The sequence below is a fragment of the Uloborus diversus genome, chromosome 2 (assembly GCF_026930045.1).
Source record: "Uloborus diversus isolate 005 chromosome 2, Udiv.v.3.1, whole genome shotgun sequence".
In the NCBI taxonomy this organism is placed as follows: domain Eukaryota; kingdom Metazoa; phylum Arthropoda; class Arachnida; order Araneae; family Uloboridae; genus Uloborus; species Uloborus diversus.
In genome coordinates this window covers 114,567,201-114,583,112 of record NC_072732.1, presented here as the reverse complement: position 1 = coordinate 114,583,112, position 15,912 = coordinate 114,567,201, and the positions used below count along the sequence as shown (strand labels likewise).

Below are 15,912 nucleotides of genomic sequence, written 5' to 3'. Positions count from 1 at the left end.
ACTTCTTGGGCGCTGATCTGTAATGATTGTATATTCCTTGAAAGATTCCCTAATTCAGCTTTTGTAGGCATAATAGAGCTGCAATGCAAAAAGAAAGATTTTCAAATCAATGTATATTTATGCATGTAACTATGCTTTCGCTCGTTGTTAACATCGAATTTTTCTCTTTAACTGAAACGAAGGGAAGAAAGAAAGAAAATAAACACAGACAATGTTGAATGAAGAAATTTTACGTTTCTACAAAAATTAAGGATTATCCAAATTTTTTTAAAACCATAACAGGATAACATCAACACGCTTACAAACTATTTGTTTACTTTTTTTTTTTTTCTCGGGGAGCGGAGGGGGTGTGTTGACGTTTGAGAGAAGAGACAAAAGCGGTGACTCTTTTCGTTTAATAAGTGCGGTTTTTAATCAAGAACATACGTGGCGTGTGGGTTGAAAAACCTAGCAAAAATTAACAACACAAAACATTTTGAAAGATGGTTACATGTTTTGATTTTATCGTTTCATATTTACAGTAAAATTATAAGCTTATGTTATAACCTTGTGGCATCAGTGATTTGGAGAAAATAGAGTAGTTCCGTTTTCTTCTTTGGATGCGAATAAATAAAATCGCTGTTTACCATATTGTGTTGTTGAGCAGTGCTCTGCAACACATTTCAAAAAATTTGTCATGGGAAATACTGATACTAAGTTAAATTTTCGGAAAGCAGTTATTCAATTGACTACCAAGACGCAGGTAATTTTAAAAGCAGTTTCATGTCCCGAACATATGCGTTGAAGCACAACTTTTCAATACCAAACAGTGTTTACTAATGTTGTAAAAATTTGACTGTTACGCATTCTGTTCTTCTACATTTATTTCAAAACTTATTTCCACTCCTTTTTGAAGGTGAATTAAAAATAAGAAGTTTTTATTTCGATGTAATTCCAATTTTAAAGAAATTAGAGTAAAATACAACTTTTAAAGTTGATCCGCTCGAGGAGCTAAAATGTTTTGTATATGAATGCAGCGAATCAGTTTCGAAAGTTCTTTCTTTAGATTTTTGTAGAACACTTGTAGTTGATTGCTTATTTATTTATATGTTTAGTATGCTGTCATAACAGCTAATTTATAATTTTTTCAGCTCATAGATGCTAAAGATGATATATTTTGGGATCAGTTTTGGTCCGAAAGTGTGCAGAGTGCTCAAGATGTATTTACTTTGATACCAGCAGCAGAAATTCGAGCGTTGAGAGAAGAATCACCTTCAAACTTAGCTACCTTATGTTATAAAGCAGTAGAAAAGCTTGTTGCTGCAGCAGATAGTTTATGCAATACTCACGTGCAACAACAAACAGGTGAATATTTGTTTTTGCTTTTAAATCTTAATCTACTCTTGCCTAATATGATATCTATTATTATTAATCGCTTAGGTATATGTGAAATTTCACTTTGTTGCTTTATATCTCCAATGTTCTCACTAATAAGTATTTATTCATGATATGGAGATCTTTCGTAAAATTCAATTATGAACGACTTTTGCTAGAAGATTAAGTAAATCATGAAAAATAGTGTAATTCAAAGCATTTATACTTCTGTGGGAAGGTTTTCGAGTGAAACTTAACTGTATATTAAATATAGCATCTATCAGACAAGTAAGCTAAAACAAGGCTAAAAGTGATGTATCTGCTTAATGTATAGGTAATATACACTTGCTTTTTTTCACAAAATACACTCCCGGTAGTAAACGTCAGTTTGTCTATTATTTAAAATGTTTAGAAACACTTAAGTAGATGTCATATATTAAGTAATTGTGTTGAAAAAGATTCGATTAGGAAGCATCATTAACATGTTAAAAATAGTCCTTCAAAGCCTCATTTTTTCTCCTTTAAAATTCCTTCATTTTTATTTCTGAAATGGAGTACAGACTCTGCAGTGGCAAATCCAGGATTTTGTTTTGGGAGGGGGCTGAGAGGTCAAAAAACACTTATATTGCCTTATAGTGCCTTAAAACTTTCATTGAAGTAAAAAAATTACTTTTTTTCTTTTCATGTGGCTATTGTGTGAGCCAAAAACTAGAGGGGCAGGGGAGCCACTAAATTATTCTGTTATTCTGAAGTGTATTGTAAATACCAACACTCAGCCTCAATTCATTGATGAAATCATTTCTTTCAGTTCTGAACTGTGTTAGACTCTTGATTCGAATCTTGCCTTACATTTTTGAAGAACCTGATTGGAGAGGATTTTTTTGGTCCAGTTTACCGGGCAAATCCAGTGAAGACACGGATAGTGAGGTAACGTTTTAATTTTAACAAATGAGTGATAGTTAGTGAATTTGTCAATGCAAGTACAATCTTTTCTGATGCAAAAGTGGGTGCAAATGCCAGTGAGAAAAGACTCATATATTTTTATTATATTTTGGACGTTATCTCTCATTTGTTTCAAATGCTTTGACTTTCATTAACTTGATTATTTTATGCTTAAAATGGCAAACAAAAGAGCATTTAAAGTCTGGTGTTTTAAAATTTTAATGAGAATAAATTTAAATTTTCTTAAATTTTGAACACTTTTGATCTTGTTTCAGGATTGTTTGGTTTAAATCGCAGTTTAAACCAAGTGATTTTTTTAAAAAAAAAAACCTTTTGTTTCTTTGAAAAATTGAATTGTTTTCCCTCAAATGTATCGATAATTTTTTTCATATGATTGGAAAATGTAAAATCCAATTAACGCAAAGTATCAGGTAAAGCTTTAAAGATATATTAGATTAATAAATTTGCAAAATTTGTTTTAATGTAACTCAAATTTGCTTATAAGGTACATAAATATAAACAGACCCACAATGTTTTTCTAAAATTAATTGGCAAAAAATCCAAGTAGTTTGTTGTCTTATTTGTTTATTCATTTATTTATCTTTCATTTCTCTTTTACATTTCAAAATAACCCAAAAAGCATATTTCATCCAAAACTTAATTTTGTTACCTAATTTGCTTAATTACTTAAAACTTATAGAGATAAATCGTGTATCATTTAAGCAATCTTTATATAAATCTAAACTCTAGAATATTTAAATGACAAGATAGGAAAAAAATAGTTAGCATACTTTTTGACATCCAAAATAAACACTGCAGTCAGAGCAAGAAAAAAAAAGATGTATAACATTTTCCAAGCAATAAATATACTTGTAACTTTGTGCTCTTATAACTAAATTTAATGTCAAATTTTTAATTTTTGAAGATTTTTTTTAACCCCAACAAAATTAACCCCATTAATTTTTAATAATATACAATATCTTGATTATTGAGATGTATTACAAGAATAATTTCATTATTTGGATTTGGGTTGTAAAAAATAACAATACATTAGGATTGGGAAAAAAACTTCAGAACTTGTCCTTTTATTTGATGCCTTTAATTACAATTACTATTATTGTTATTTTTTATTATATTCCTAAATGCAGTAAACCAAGAGAAATAATTTTTACAATGAAAAATACGATGATTTTCTTAAACTATTTGTCCTCAATGATACATTATGTAAATTGTTATATGATCTATAACTTTTTTAAATCTTTGAACAAAATATGTGTTAGTCTTTTAATTTTAAAAATTGTGTGATATACACCAGACTTGTGATTCATTTGTAGATACTGCAAAATGTTTTCTATATGCTTAGAATAATTGATTTTTTAATACTATCACTCTTACTAATATATTTATCATAGAAAGCTATAATTATGAGGGTATTGATTTACAGGCCCAATATACCAGTACAAAATTTCTTGATTATTATTTATACTTCTCCTCTCACAGTAAATTATTCCTTTGATTAATCATTTGTGCCAAGTTCTATTTATTAAGTTTATGGTACTTTTTTAGTAGTTAAAAGATTTTCCAACAATATTTCCTCTATAGAAAGCTCTACTTATGACAAAAAGGAAATTACAAGATTTTACTTTTAATTATTTATTTAATCAAGTAATTAGGTATATAAATGTGAATATTAAACATTCATTAACAATTTAGTCATTAAATATTCATGACTTTCCAAAAATAAAATTGTTCTTCTTGCAAATAGTATTTAAACAAAAAAAAAAAAAAAACCTGGTTTAAACCATTTGGGGGGGGGGGGGGTAAAAAAAGCCAATTTTTTACTAATCCTGTCTTGCTTGACTCATTGGATTTTGTCTTATTTCAGGCTGAAAATATGCCTCTTTCTCAGTCATTGATTAGTGCCCTCTGTGTAAGTATACTTCATGTAGTAGAGTAGATTTTTACTTTAATAATTAATTCATGCTTTAAAACTCGAGTTTTAGAGTGTGAAATATGTAAATAGATGTATAAATAAATTTTAACACAAATTGAAATTCTTGTTAAAATTTTGAACATTTCAATCACTCTTAAAATTATGTGAGATATAAATTAATTTTCATTCATATAACTTCTAAACAGCCCCAGGCATATGCTCTAGAACTGCCCTAGAATGGATAGTGAGCAGTTCTGTTGTTAGGGCAGAACCCTATTCCCGGTAATATATGGTTTGTTTTTGTAAAAATACTACAAACATACAGGGTGTATGATAAGTTCTTGCATATTTTAAAAAATCATCGAAAAGCAACAAGTTTTTCGTATGAATATGCGGTTTGCATCATAATACTTCACAAGTTCAAGAATTATTAATGACATCGTAAAAAGGAAAGAAAAATTAATTTACATTGATAGCTGTATTGCCACAGTAAGAAAAAGAAACGTAATGTGAGGTGTTTAATAATTTACTTAAAAAAACAGCAATACTTTTCATTACCAGAATTCAATGTGTGCACCATATGTTGCTGAAACCAGATCTAAACGGCACTTAAGATCATCACATGTCCACAAACGGTGCACACATTGAATTTTGGTTTAAAAAAATATTGCTCTTTTTTTGATAAAATGATTAAACATCTCCATTGTGTTAAATTTTCTTACTGTGATGATACAGCCCTGTCAATGTTAAATGTACTTATAATTATGTACTTTATGTATATATTTACAATGTCATAAAAAATTCTTGAACCTTATTCATACAACAGTTTATTGTTTTTCATGAATTTTTAAACTGTGTCAAAGCTTTTTCGGTCGCCCTGCGAATATGTTGGTTTTACGCAAACCAAAAAAAAAAAGCGAAAAGATTGGATTTTAAAAATCTAATTTTCAATTTTCGACTAATTTATATGATAAGTTATATAGGGGCTAAACATAGGGTACAGATGTGATATACCCCCCATTTGGCGACATTCGATTTTTTTGCACAAAATTAAAATATTTTTCTCGCCAATGAGGCGATAATTTTTTATGCATGGCATCCCTGGCCAACCTAACCTGTGTTTAGCAGCCCGAAGGCAATCTTACAGATCTGTTCAAACTTGTTTACTTGGGTTGTTTGGGTTTCACGCAGGAGAGATACGTGGTGTTGTTTCGTGTAATATACCATACAGGAATGCTTATTTTGTGGTTAGTTTAAATTCAGTAGTTGTGTTTTGAAGTAAAAACATTAGAAAATGCCAGTTTCTTCAAACTTGAAGGTTAATTAAAAGTTAACTCTAACGTGGTGTGTATCTGTAAAGTGCCATTGTCATATGATGTATTGTTTTAGACTGAGTGTGAATATTTATACCATATAAAAAGGTAAGTTCTTTATTTTAGAATTCAAAAAAAAAACCTCTCACTTCCAAAATTCTTTGTTTTTACAAATCCTTGAGGGGTTCTTGTAGTTTTTAACTTTATTTTTACTGTATGTAAATTAATTTTACAGAAATAGTACAGTTATTTTGTTCTAAAAGTTAATTCTTATCGATGCCACGAATTATTTAGACATTCTATTAACGTGCCTCCTTTAGGTACTGAATTTTATGTTAACAATTGAAAGTTCTTTCGGTTGTACTCTTAAAAATGCTGAATTTTATTAATAAATCTGCACAATAATGGTGCATATTTCACACTTAAAACTGTGTCATTATTGTACACTGAACGGAAGGAGCCACCCTTGGGTGTCTCCATGAAAATATACATAACTGTGACCATACTCCGACTGTAATGTATATTAACAGTCGGAGGGGATGACGGATCGAGCGGAGCGAGGGGTCCTGGCGAGCCAGAGGTCTCATAGTACTTTCGTAATGAGACCGAGGGCTCGTATCCCGGAGAAATGATGAAAAAAAAATTAATGCATTAATTTTGACTTGTAATTAATACAATAATTTATTTCATTGTATTTTAATATGTTTACGAAAAACCCGGGCCCTGTACATTTTTGAAGCATATATTCGTGATGTTTTTTGTTGTGCTTTTATGTTGTTTTTTATATATATTGTGTTTCTGAAGTGCTTTGATCATGTTTTTTTATCTGATTTTTTCCTGTTGGCGCTAAAAAAGCATCGCTAAGAACGATGTATGACATATGTCGCCATACATCGTTTTCTTGGCGACGCTTTCTTGGCGCCAACAGGAAAAAGTCGCCAAAGGTGGGGTATATCACATCAGTTCCAAACATAGTTTGACCTTAAGTATAAAAAGTTATTTGTATTTCATTGTCTATATGTGGGCAAACTTTTTTTTTTTGTGTGTGGGTGACCTAATTGAAAAGCAGTGCAAGGAATTGACAAAATTAGTTATACAGGTGAAAACATACAAACCAATGACCCCAAGAAGACAACCTAGTGGAGGATTTACTTCACACTGGACTCCATTAGGAACTGGTGCTACTCAAGTAATTGTTACCAATCACTCAAAGAGGAAATGCACCTGATCAATCAAAATTCAGAGTATTTGCATGAAGTATATAGGAGATAGTTTTCTGAATCACAGCATATAAGTTTATTATTAGCAGGGATATGTTTGTGCTTTTGATAACCTAGTAGTTAGTGCTTTGAGTTTGGAATCGTAAGTTTTCTAGTTCAAAACCTGTCAAAATACTCCCTGTGTACATGCAGAATATGTACTCATTAAATCCATGGGTATGATAGCTCTAGGGTTTGGCGTTGGCAATTAGTTGCCTTGGGTGCAGGGTCTTCCTCTTCTGTTCAGTATTATGCCTAAATTATGTAGTCGGTTATAGATTGGTGCTACCATCTATTGGTGGAGGTTGGAGTAGAAATCCTGTCTTCTGTGTTTCAAGTCATCAGCATTATATTCATCCTGGATGCTCATAAGAAGGAAGGGTAGAATATGTAGGAAGTACAATTCCAAGACTCCTTAGCAATTGTCCATTAAACCTTCCAAGATCTACATGTTTGGAGCCATTGCTCTGAATAGATCTACGTTATTTTCAAACATATATTTGTTTTAAGTAAAATGTTGCCATTCACAGTATCTATGTTTGTTAAACTCGTGTAATAATTGTTGCTTAATGTATTTGGTGCATTACTGAACATGGATGCAGGGCCGTAGACAGGTGGGGACCTTCGGGACAAATCCCCCCCCACCCGAAATTCTAGGGCACAAACTTTTTAGCCCTTCCCCTTTTTTTAGTTTTTCTTTCTCCTCTCAAAAAAAAAAAAAAAAAAGGAAGAAAGAAAGAAAAGAAGCAACCATTCTTTCTTTCAGTCAGACCCCTTCTCTCACCCCCCCCCCCCCACACACACAAAAAATGCGCTGTGGACAGAGGTCATTGTTGGAAATGGGGAATGTCGTAGACTGGTTCATCTTCCATTTTCTCTTTCAGAAGTAGAGGGGGATCGGGGTTCCCTCTGTCCTCTGATGGACCATCAAGTTTCGTGGTGGGTTGAATGTTTTATTGATTTCACCCCCTAAACACCCCCTAAAAATAGCTTTTTAACATCTGGTATCATCGCTTTGTGCGTTTGGTAAATGCTGACTCTTTACTCATTGTCAATATAGCTTTTCAAGCTATATTTCATTTTTTAGGATAAGGCATATATAGTTGACTACTGATAAATTTCACGCTCATACATATTTAAAAGCATTTAATCAGTTATGTAGTTGATCTGTTGATATATATTTGGGGGGTATTCCAAGTATATTTTTGGTGCAAGAATTATCAATACATTCATTTAAAACAAGCATTTTAAATGCAACTATAATTTACGACTGAAAACTGCTACGAGAAATGCGACGAAAGAAGAGCGATTGACGGGGCTCACTTTATTAAGTGTATTTTGGGATATTCCCGTTTGTCCCGAAAAAGTAGTAGAAAAGTTTTCTAAAAGTTCTCGTCGCATGGTTTTATAATAAGTTAATAAAAAAAGTTATTTTAAACTAATTTTTTTATTACTTTTAGTTTGGATTTCGCAAATCCCAAATAAACGCAACTTTGAACCCTATCCCCCCTCCCCTGGACTACTTGTCTGGAGCCACACTTGCCTCTGACCATGTCCCCCCCCCCCCTCCCGATAAAAATTCCTGGCTACGGCCTTGCATGGATGTTTTTCTGTGCTTTGCATGTGAACATGGTACAATTAGTTAAAGTATTCTTATAAAGGTTTTTAATTGATTAATTAATTTCTTTTTTAACATTCTTCTAGGATCTTCTTTTTTGCCCGGATTTCACAGTTTCATCTGGGAAAAAAGCTGGACCAGTAGGTTATATTAAATTCATATTTGTTCGAAATGAAGATTTCTGTTTTTCAATATCTTCGTATAACATATCGTTAGTTATAAATTCAAAGTTGATGATTTTTTGCTAGCATACTGTAAGAAATATCTTAAAATATTGAATGGTATTGTTTTTTAAAATAATTTTTTTTATTATAACTCATTTGAAGGCTTTAAGTTTTTCTTTTACGCTAAATAAAAATAAAATAAAATGTTTTTTGAGCATAAAAATATTACACAGCATTACCATTAACATCATTAGAAGCTATTACTGTCAAATCACTTTTTTTTTCAGACTTCTCTAGCTATTTGCAAATACTTAGAACTATTGTTTGATTTCTAACTAGCTCTAGAAATTTGCCTTTAATTGTAAAATCATCTTATTTGTGAATTCAAGTCCTATTTTCCATGGTACTAGTATTTTGAATGTATCTTTATCCATAGACTCCTTTTCAAATATAGGCCCCCAAAACATAGTCCTAGGCTAAATTTGTTTGCTTTAAGGAAGATGAGCTATGACCCTCTGGATCCCTGCTTGCTGCAGCCGGGGGTGTAGGCATCACTTGTCAGTTACACCACTTGCATTACAAGATGCCTTTTTTGTACAAGCAAGAAGGTCCATTAAAAGATCAATTCGAGGTCATTTATGTATGAACATAGGTTCTAATAATGTTTTTCCTCTGAAAATTAAAAAAATAGAACTGACTTCAAACCCGTATCAAAGAAAAGAATCAAACTACCATTCGTACTCTGTTGCAAAAAAAATTTATGCACCCAGATAGAAACGAACTACAATCACGAAACTTAACATGCAAGTTGTTTGTGAGAACATAAGCACTTGATTACAAATTCAAAATTACAGATCACTTTATTAAGAAGTAATAGCATGAAATAGGTTGCAAATTAATCAGTAGTATTGCCACCTCTACCATAATAACCAAAACATGCCATAGTATAGAATCCAGTTAGTTATTTATGGCACCTGCAAAAGGTCATGCCATAATTTTTGCCCCTGGACAAATGATTCAACAGTCTTGCGGAATGACTGCAGTTGCCCTCCAAACCATAAAAATTGCATTAAAAAATTGTCATCAAAATATAAACCACATTAATTCTTTCATTAAAATGCTAATATTTATTCAAAATGTAACATTTAGAGAGCAAAAACGAGAGTATATGCAACGGTTCTGGAGTTCTGACTATGTAACTTATGTGGCTAATACAAACAACTGTGTGGTGAGCTTTTCAACTTGGCTTAACCAGTCTTAAATGTAGAACTTTGCATTTTTTCTTAAAGATCAGCTGTTTACAATATCATAACAATCTCTATGTTAGGGATTTATAGAGGGAAAGTTTGAGTGCGATCTTTCAACTGTGCCCTGTAACGACAAAGGCTGTCGCCGTTCTTCATGGGAATCTGAAAAAACAGTTGAGATTTCATGATGCTTTATAGACATTATATAAACATGATTCCATTGGAAGTAAAGCCACCAGTAGTTGACATTGCACTAGCTGTTGACATTTGTGAGAAAAAAAACATGAATGAACAATGAAAACACAGGTGCCAAGAGATTGATAAACAGTGCTGTAGTTGGAAAAAAAAAGTTGTGGACCTTGGGGTTTGGGAAGATTTACCTAGAAAAAAAAAGTGGTTTGAGGTCAATTTACATTACATTAGCTTTATTTTTTGCAATAAGAAACCAAAATTTTGGAGGGCTTCCCCTTCGCCCGCATCCCCCCAAACATAGCACTGCTGAAAAGTAATATTTTGTCTTTTCATTGTGATTATAAATATTTTGTAAAATATTTTTTTACAGGATAATCCAGAGGATTTACAATCCATTGATAGTTGTGAATATATATGGGAAGCAGGAGTTGGTTTTGCTCATACTCCTACCCATGTTCCTCAGCATGATTACAACAGAACTGAAATCCTAAAACTGCTTTTAGCATGTTTTAGTCAAACTATGTACATGCCTGCTTCAGGTAAAGTGATATTGTTGTCAATTGGTTTTATGTTTTCAACAGAATTAGCACTAGCTATGTAAAATTAAACTTTTATTTAAACAAAGTAATAAACATAGATGGTTCTTCTGAAATTGCTTTGTTTTTGCAATTAAATGACTACTTAAAATGTATAAAATAGTTTTTAACCCTTAAAATAAATATGTATAAAAAAAGACTGAGTGTGCCATACGTTTTATTTAGTGTACATTTATTGTATTTAAAAACCAATAGTTTTAGTATAATAGCTCATTATTTAATTTAAGGGCTATTAAAACTTATTTTTTTCTGAAAATCAATGAAGCTGCTTTAGATGAAAAAATATCTATAATTTGTGTAGAAAAGTTTGTCGTCTTTTGTATAAAATTTAAAATTGAACTCACAAGATTATCAAAATTTGTTCTCAAGTGAAATTTGACAAATGTCATGTTTTAAACAGTTTAGGGGTTTAAACTTCAAATAAGAAAATAGCAACATAAAGTCATTGGCTACGTCTTTTTAAGATTGGTTTTGAATTTTTTTTTTAAATTATTTATTTAAATTTTTACAGTTTAAATTCCAGTAGAGACAATGAATTTTAAAGGATAGTAAAACTTTTTTGCAGACCGATCATTTCAAATTTTCCTAGTGGTAAAAAAGTGCATATTTGATTAAAATTTTGTTGGAAAACAACAAAAACCCCACCCACTTACATGTAAAAAATATTAATTTTGCCCCTTCCCCCTATGAAGAGCCTTTTTTTTTGTAGATGAAATCAATGAGACTCTGATCATTTTTAATTGTGATAAAAAAGTTTTATTTCTTATAATAGCTTGGAATTTTTATTTTTCAACTAATGAGCATCACATGTTGGATTTTTCATTTTGAAATTAATGAGCTGTTGGAGGGAACATGATTCAAATGTTTGAATTCATTACATGGGGAAATGTTGATGGGCTACTATTTATGAACAAAAAGCTGACCCAGGGGTCATTGTTTCAAGTTTTACAAATCTCAGGCTAATATTAACTTTTAGAAAAATTACTACTTCTAAAGCATTGCAGGTATTTAGGATTGTTTATTGTGAGCGATGTTACTTACAACAGGTTGATAAGTCAAAAAAAAAAATTTTGATCTTTTATAGAGGACCGACCGACTAGGACCAGCCTATCTTGGCCAGATCCTGTTACTGGTGGTTTCTTTCTTACTTGCAATTGCATTGCGAATATTGGAGTTTGGCTTTTTAACAATGGATGAAATATATGCACAGAAAGACAAAACTTCATTTAGTTTATCAATTAAATTACTCTTTTGTGCCATTGCATTTTCTACTGTATGCATTGATAGTTCACTCACAAGCCACTGTTGAACAACATCCACTCTACAACAGTTTTTTCCCTTATGGTCCCAGGCAATTGTATCATAGAAATAACACTAACCAAACTCTCTGAAAATCAACACCTCCAAACAATAGTAAGTGGTCACTGCAGTAGTCCTGCTAATTACTGAATGGTCACATTTATATAAAACCAGAAATTGATTTAAAATCTAAACAAATTTCTACAAAATTGAATGGTTGCTATCTTTATATATTAATAGTCAAGCCGTTTTCTTTCAGTACCAATTTCTCCTCTGTTTGTGAACCGATTTCCTTCATTCTTTTTTTGCTCGATAGCTATTGCCGAGTTTTAGTGTTATCAATCAAAATTTTTGAAATCGAACGCTAATTAAAGGAGATATTAATAAAAAACGCATTTTCGTCCTAAATTGCTCTTTCTACGCAAACGGATGGTCCAATTTTTTCGAATTTGATATGGTTAGAAAGGTTTTTAAATAATACTTCTAACAAAGAAACTGTCAGGGCGCCCAAGGTCCAATAACCTAAATACACTAGAAAAAAGTTATAAGTGTTTTTTTAATTAGCGAAACTCAAAAATTTTAATTTTATCTCTTTTCCATTGTTGAAATTCATTGTTGAAAGCGTGAAACATTAGGTTTTATTTGGTTTTTTAAACAGCTCTTTCTACATGAAAAATGCATTTTAGCGCTTCAAGCTTGGTATGGTTAGAAAGCTCGGGCAAAATACTATAAAACACGTTCTACTCGGTTTACCGTTCGAAAATGCCAATCCGCTAAAATGGCTAGAAAACGTGCTAGAAGCAATTAAAAGTTAGTGAAAATTCATTTTTATTTGCTTTTTCACGCGACATAGTTAGTCTGAAGAAATTGCTGGATAATATTGTGGTGTTGCCAATTCTCGCTTAAGCATAAAGAAATGAAATACTTGCATTTGTTTTTATTATTGAGGCTTTTTGGGTAACTATGGGCATTTAAAATATTTTCATTTTGATTATGTTTTCGCGATTTTAATATTTAAATAAATCATTTTACGGAGTGAAAGACGGCTTTCAGTTCCAGCTCCCAATAATACCTGCATTTGCTATCACCACAAACAGATCTCAAGGTGAAACTTTTGATAAAATTTGCGTATTATTACGACGTCCAGTGCTTTCGCGTGGACAATGGGGTTGTTTCCTTCAGTCAAAAGTAGTACTTTTTGTCATTTTTGTCACTGAAATTGATAGAATAAGCAAAAAAATAATTAATTAATTAATAAATAATAAGGACCCAGAAAATACTTTCATTTTCCCAACAGTTATTTTTTAATTAGTTTTTTAAAATGTCCGATTGTTCAAACAAGGCGTGGTCTTAATGACGTCACAAATGATGCTCTTTGGCGCATCTTTCTATCGCCTTTCCACGTTATGATAATCAAGAAGCGAATTAAAATTTTGCTCTACGCTTGCTATTAAACATACGTTGCCAATACACGTGAGTAAAGATGCAAATTAAATATTTCGCTCTGTGAATGGCAACACTGAATGGCATTTCATCATTTTTGATGTCATCGGCAGAAACGTAAATAATGAAAGCATAACGATTTAAGTTATTTTTTAAAAATATTAAACTTAAACAAATTATTTCAAAAATGGTTAGATCCTATGTTTTTAATCATGCTCTTTCAGAAAAAAAATAGTTTTAAAATTTTGGAAACGACTCCATTGTGAAATTGGTGAACTTTATCCATTTTGGCTCCAATGTCAGGGGAGAAATATTTTTCCTTTGCATTCTTAATAAAGGAGTACAGAAATGTCTATTTGCAAGGAACTGATAATGAATCAAGTCCCTCTTTAAGGTGGGATTCATTAAATTGTAACCGTTCGTGACAAGGGGGAGGAAATAAATGACAAGAGGAACATACAGTGGGGAGAAAGGGACATCAAGCTTTTTTTTGATAAGAACGTTTAATAAAAAAGTGTGATATGTGGCTAAAGGAATAGGTGTTATGGTGAAGTGTGAAACTTTGCAACAAAGGGGAGAGAGATCAAAAATTTTGAAAAGTGCATTTGTCAGTTTTCCTCTAAACCGTACACAAATCACAAACACGATTTTTTAAAAAATTACACTATTATTGCGACGTCCAGTATTTTTGAATTGACAATTTTTAATGTAGCAAGTAGGATTCGTTCATTTGACTGTTTGGAATTTAATAATTCTAATGGCAAAGGTCAAGCAACTTACTCAATAATATTAAACTTATTAAAAGAAGCATTGTTCATGCAGAAGTTTTACGTATAATCTGAGTTTTGCAGGATCATTTCATGTGGGAAGATTTCGACAATTGTTAAATTGGCGAGCGCTCTTCATCTATTGGCGTCAAATTTTTGGCACCAATTGCAGCTCGAGAAATGTTTTTACTTTTCATATGAAAACAAAGAGTAAGAAAATATATATTTGCATACGGTTGCCACAAAATAGGGGCTGTCCACGAATGAAGTCCCGGTTTAAGGTGGGGTTCACCACGAAATAGTAACAGTTAGTGACAAAGGAGAGGAAAGACATGACAAGAGGGGTGAACGTGACAACAAGCCTTTTTTTTTAAATAGGAACGTTTAAGAAAAACAGTGTGACATGTGACAAAGGTAAAAGGGGGTATAGTGAAGTGCAAAACATTGTGACAAAGGGGGGGGGGAGAGGGTCGAAAATATTGAAAAGTGGGACATCAGTTATGCACCGCCCTTAACCATAAACAAATCACAAAGTCGACCTTTTTTTAAAAATTGTGCTATTATTACGACGCCCAGTGTTTTTGAATGGACAGTTATATGTTGACAGGAGTAGAGTTCGTTCATTTTATACTTGGAAATTTATATTTCTAATGACGAAGAAGCAACTTACTCAATAATAGTAGACATTTTATAAGTAACATTGTTCACACAGAAGTTTTACGTATAAATTGAGTTTTGATGCTTCATTTCATACGGGAAAATTTCGAAAAGTAGATAATTGGTGCTTTTATCTATTGGCGTCGATTTTTTTGTTTCTAATGCCAGCGCGAAAAATGTTTTTCCTTTGCATACGTAAACAAAGAGTAGGGAAATATTTATTTGCATAGGGTTAGCAAAAGGCAACATGGTATCCAAAATAAAATTAATTAAAACAGCAATTTGACAACCACACCAATTTCTCAATGGAGTTGTTTCCTTCAATCAGAAGTACTACTTTTAACCACTGAAATAGATAGAATAAGAAAAAAAAACTGTTGGGCCAGAAAAAACTTTTATTTTCTCATCAATTGTTTTTTTAAAACATTTTTTAAATGTCCGATTTTGGAAATGAGTGGTCTTTATGACGTAATAAGTGATGTACTTTGGCGCGCGACTCCCTGGTAGCACTAAATATTTGCGGTTTGCTCTCAACCACATTTTCGGCTTATGATAATTTGCGGTAATGGCATCAATGAGTAGCATTTTACCGCTTTTGATGCCAAAAAATAAATTTCAATCTGCGCACCCATCAAAATAGTTGTTAAAAAATATTAATTTTTTTCAGATTATTTAAAAAAGGTTGAAACCTTTGTTTTTAAGCATATTCGCTCAGTGAAAATACTTCGAAAATTTCGGAAACTACACCATTAACGAAATATCCCCTTTCATCCATTTATTTTGAGATTAACATATAAAAAGCAAAATTGGAATAAATTATTACTGTGGTATTGTGTGTCCGTATAAAAATGTATCCGTAAATCCGTATGTTTTCAGATATGCAGTAAACATGAGCAAGAGTAGAAATAAAAATGTGCGAAATAGTAAAATTCATACAAGTTTTCTCATATTCATTATTGAATATGGTCGAATTTCGACCACTGGGCGAACACTAGTTTAAATAAATGTTTATGATTAGTATGTTTTTCTCCCCCCAGAAATTGTTCAGTTTTTTTAAATAATAACACAAACTTCACTATTTTACTTCAGAGTAAGTAGTTCTCAAATGGTAAATAACCTGTAATGATTG

The 15,912-nt window shown here is 31.7% G+C and overlaps 3 protein-coding genes across 4 annotated transcripts in view; 2 read left to right on the top strand and 1 right to left on the bottom strand.

Annotated features, from left to right (window-relative positions):
- The window catches only part of LOC129215997 (TGF-beta-activated kinase 1 and MAP3K7-binding protein 1-like), a 44,470-nt gene extending 44,185 nt beyond the window's left edge, over positions 1–285 (bottom strand). The window contains exon 1 of the mRNA XM_054850131.1: positions 3–285. Coding sequence (XP_054706106.1) covers positions 3–71 — 69 coding nt within the window. The 5' untranslated portion in view covers positions 72–285. The remainder of the gene's footprint in view (positions 1–2) is intronic.
- Positions 1–15,912, top strand: part of LOC129215998 (protein FAM89A-like) — a 260,114-nt gene that overhangs the window by 91,127 nt on the left and 153,075 nt on the right. The window lies entirely within an intron of this gene.
- The window catches only part of LOC129215995 (protein HID1-like), a 64,939-nt gene continuing 49,487 nt past the window's right edge, over positions 461–15,912 (top strand). For both annotated transcript variants that reach the window (XM_054850127.1, XM_054850129.1), the window contains exons 1-6: positions 461–742; positions 1,131–1,344; positions 2,162–2,280; positions 4,181–4,225; positions 8,505–8,558; positions 10,392–10,560. In XM_054850127.1, the coding sequence (XP_054706102.1) occupies positions 677–742; positions 1,131–1,344; positions 2,162–2,280; positions 4,181–4,225; positions 8,505–8,558; positions 10,392–10,560 (667 nt within the window). In that variant the 5' untranslated portion in view covers positions 461–676. The remainder of the gene's footprint in view (positions 743–1,130; positions 1,345–2,161; positions 2,281–4,180; positions 4,226–8,504; positions 8,559–10,391; positions 10,561–15,912) is intronic.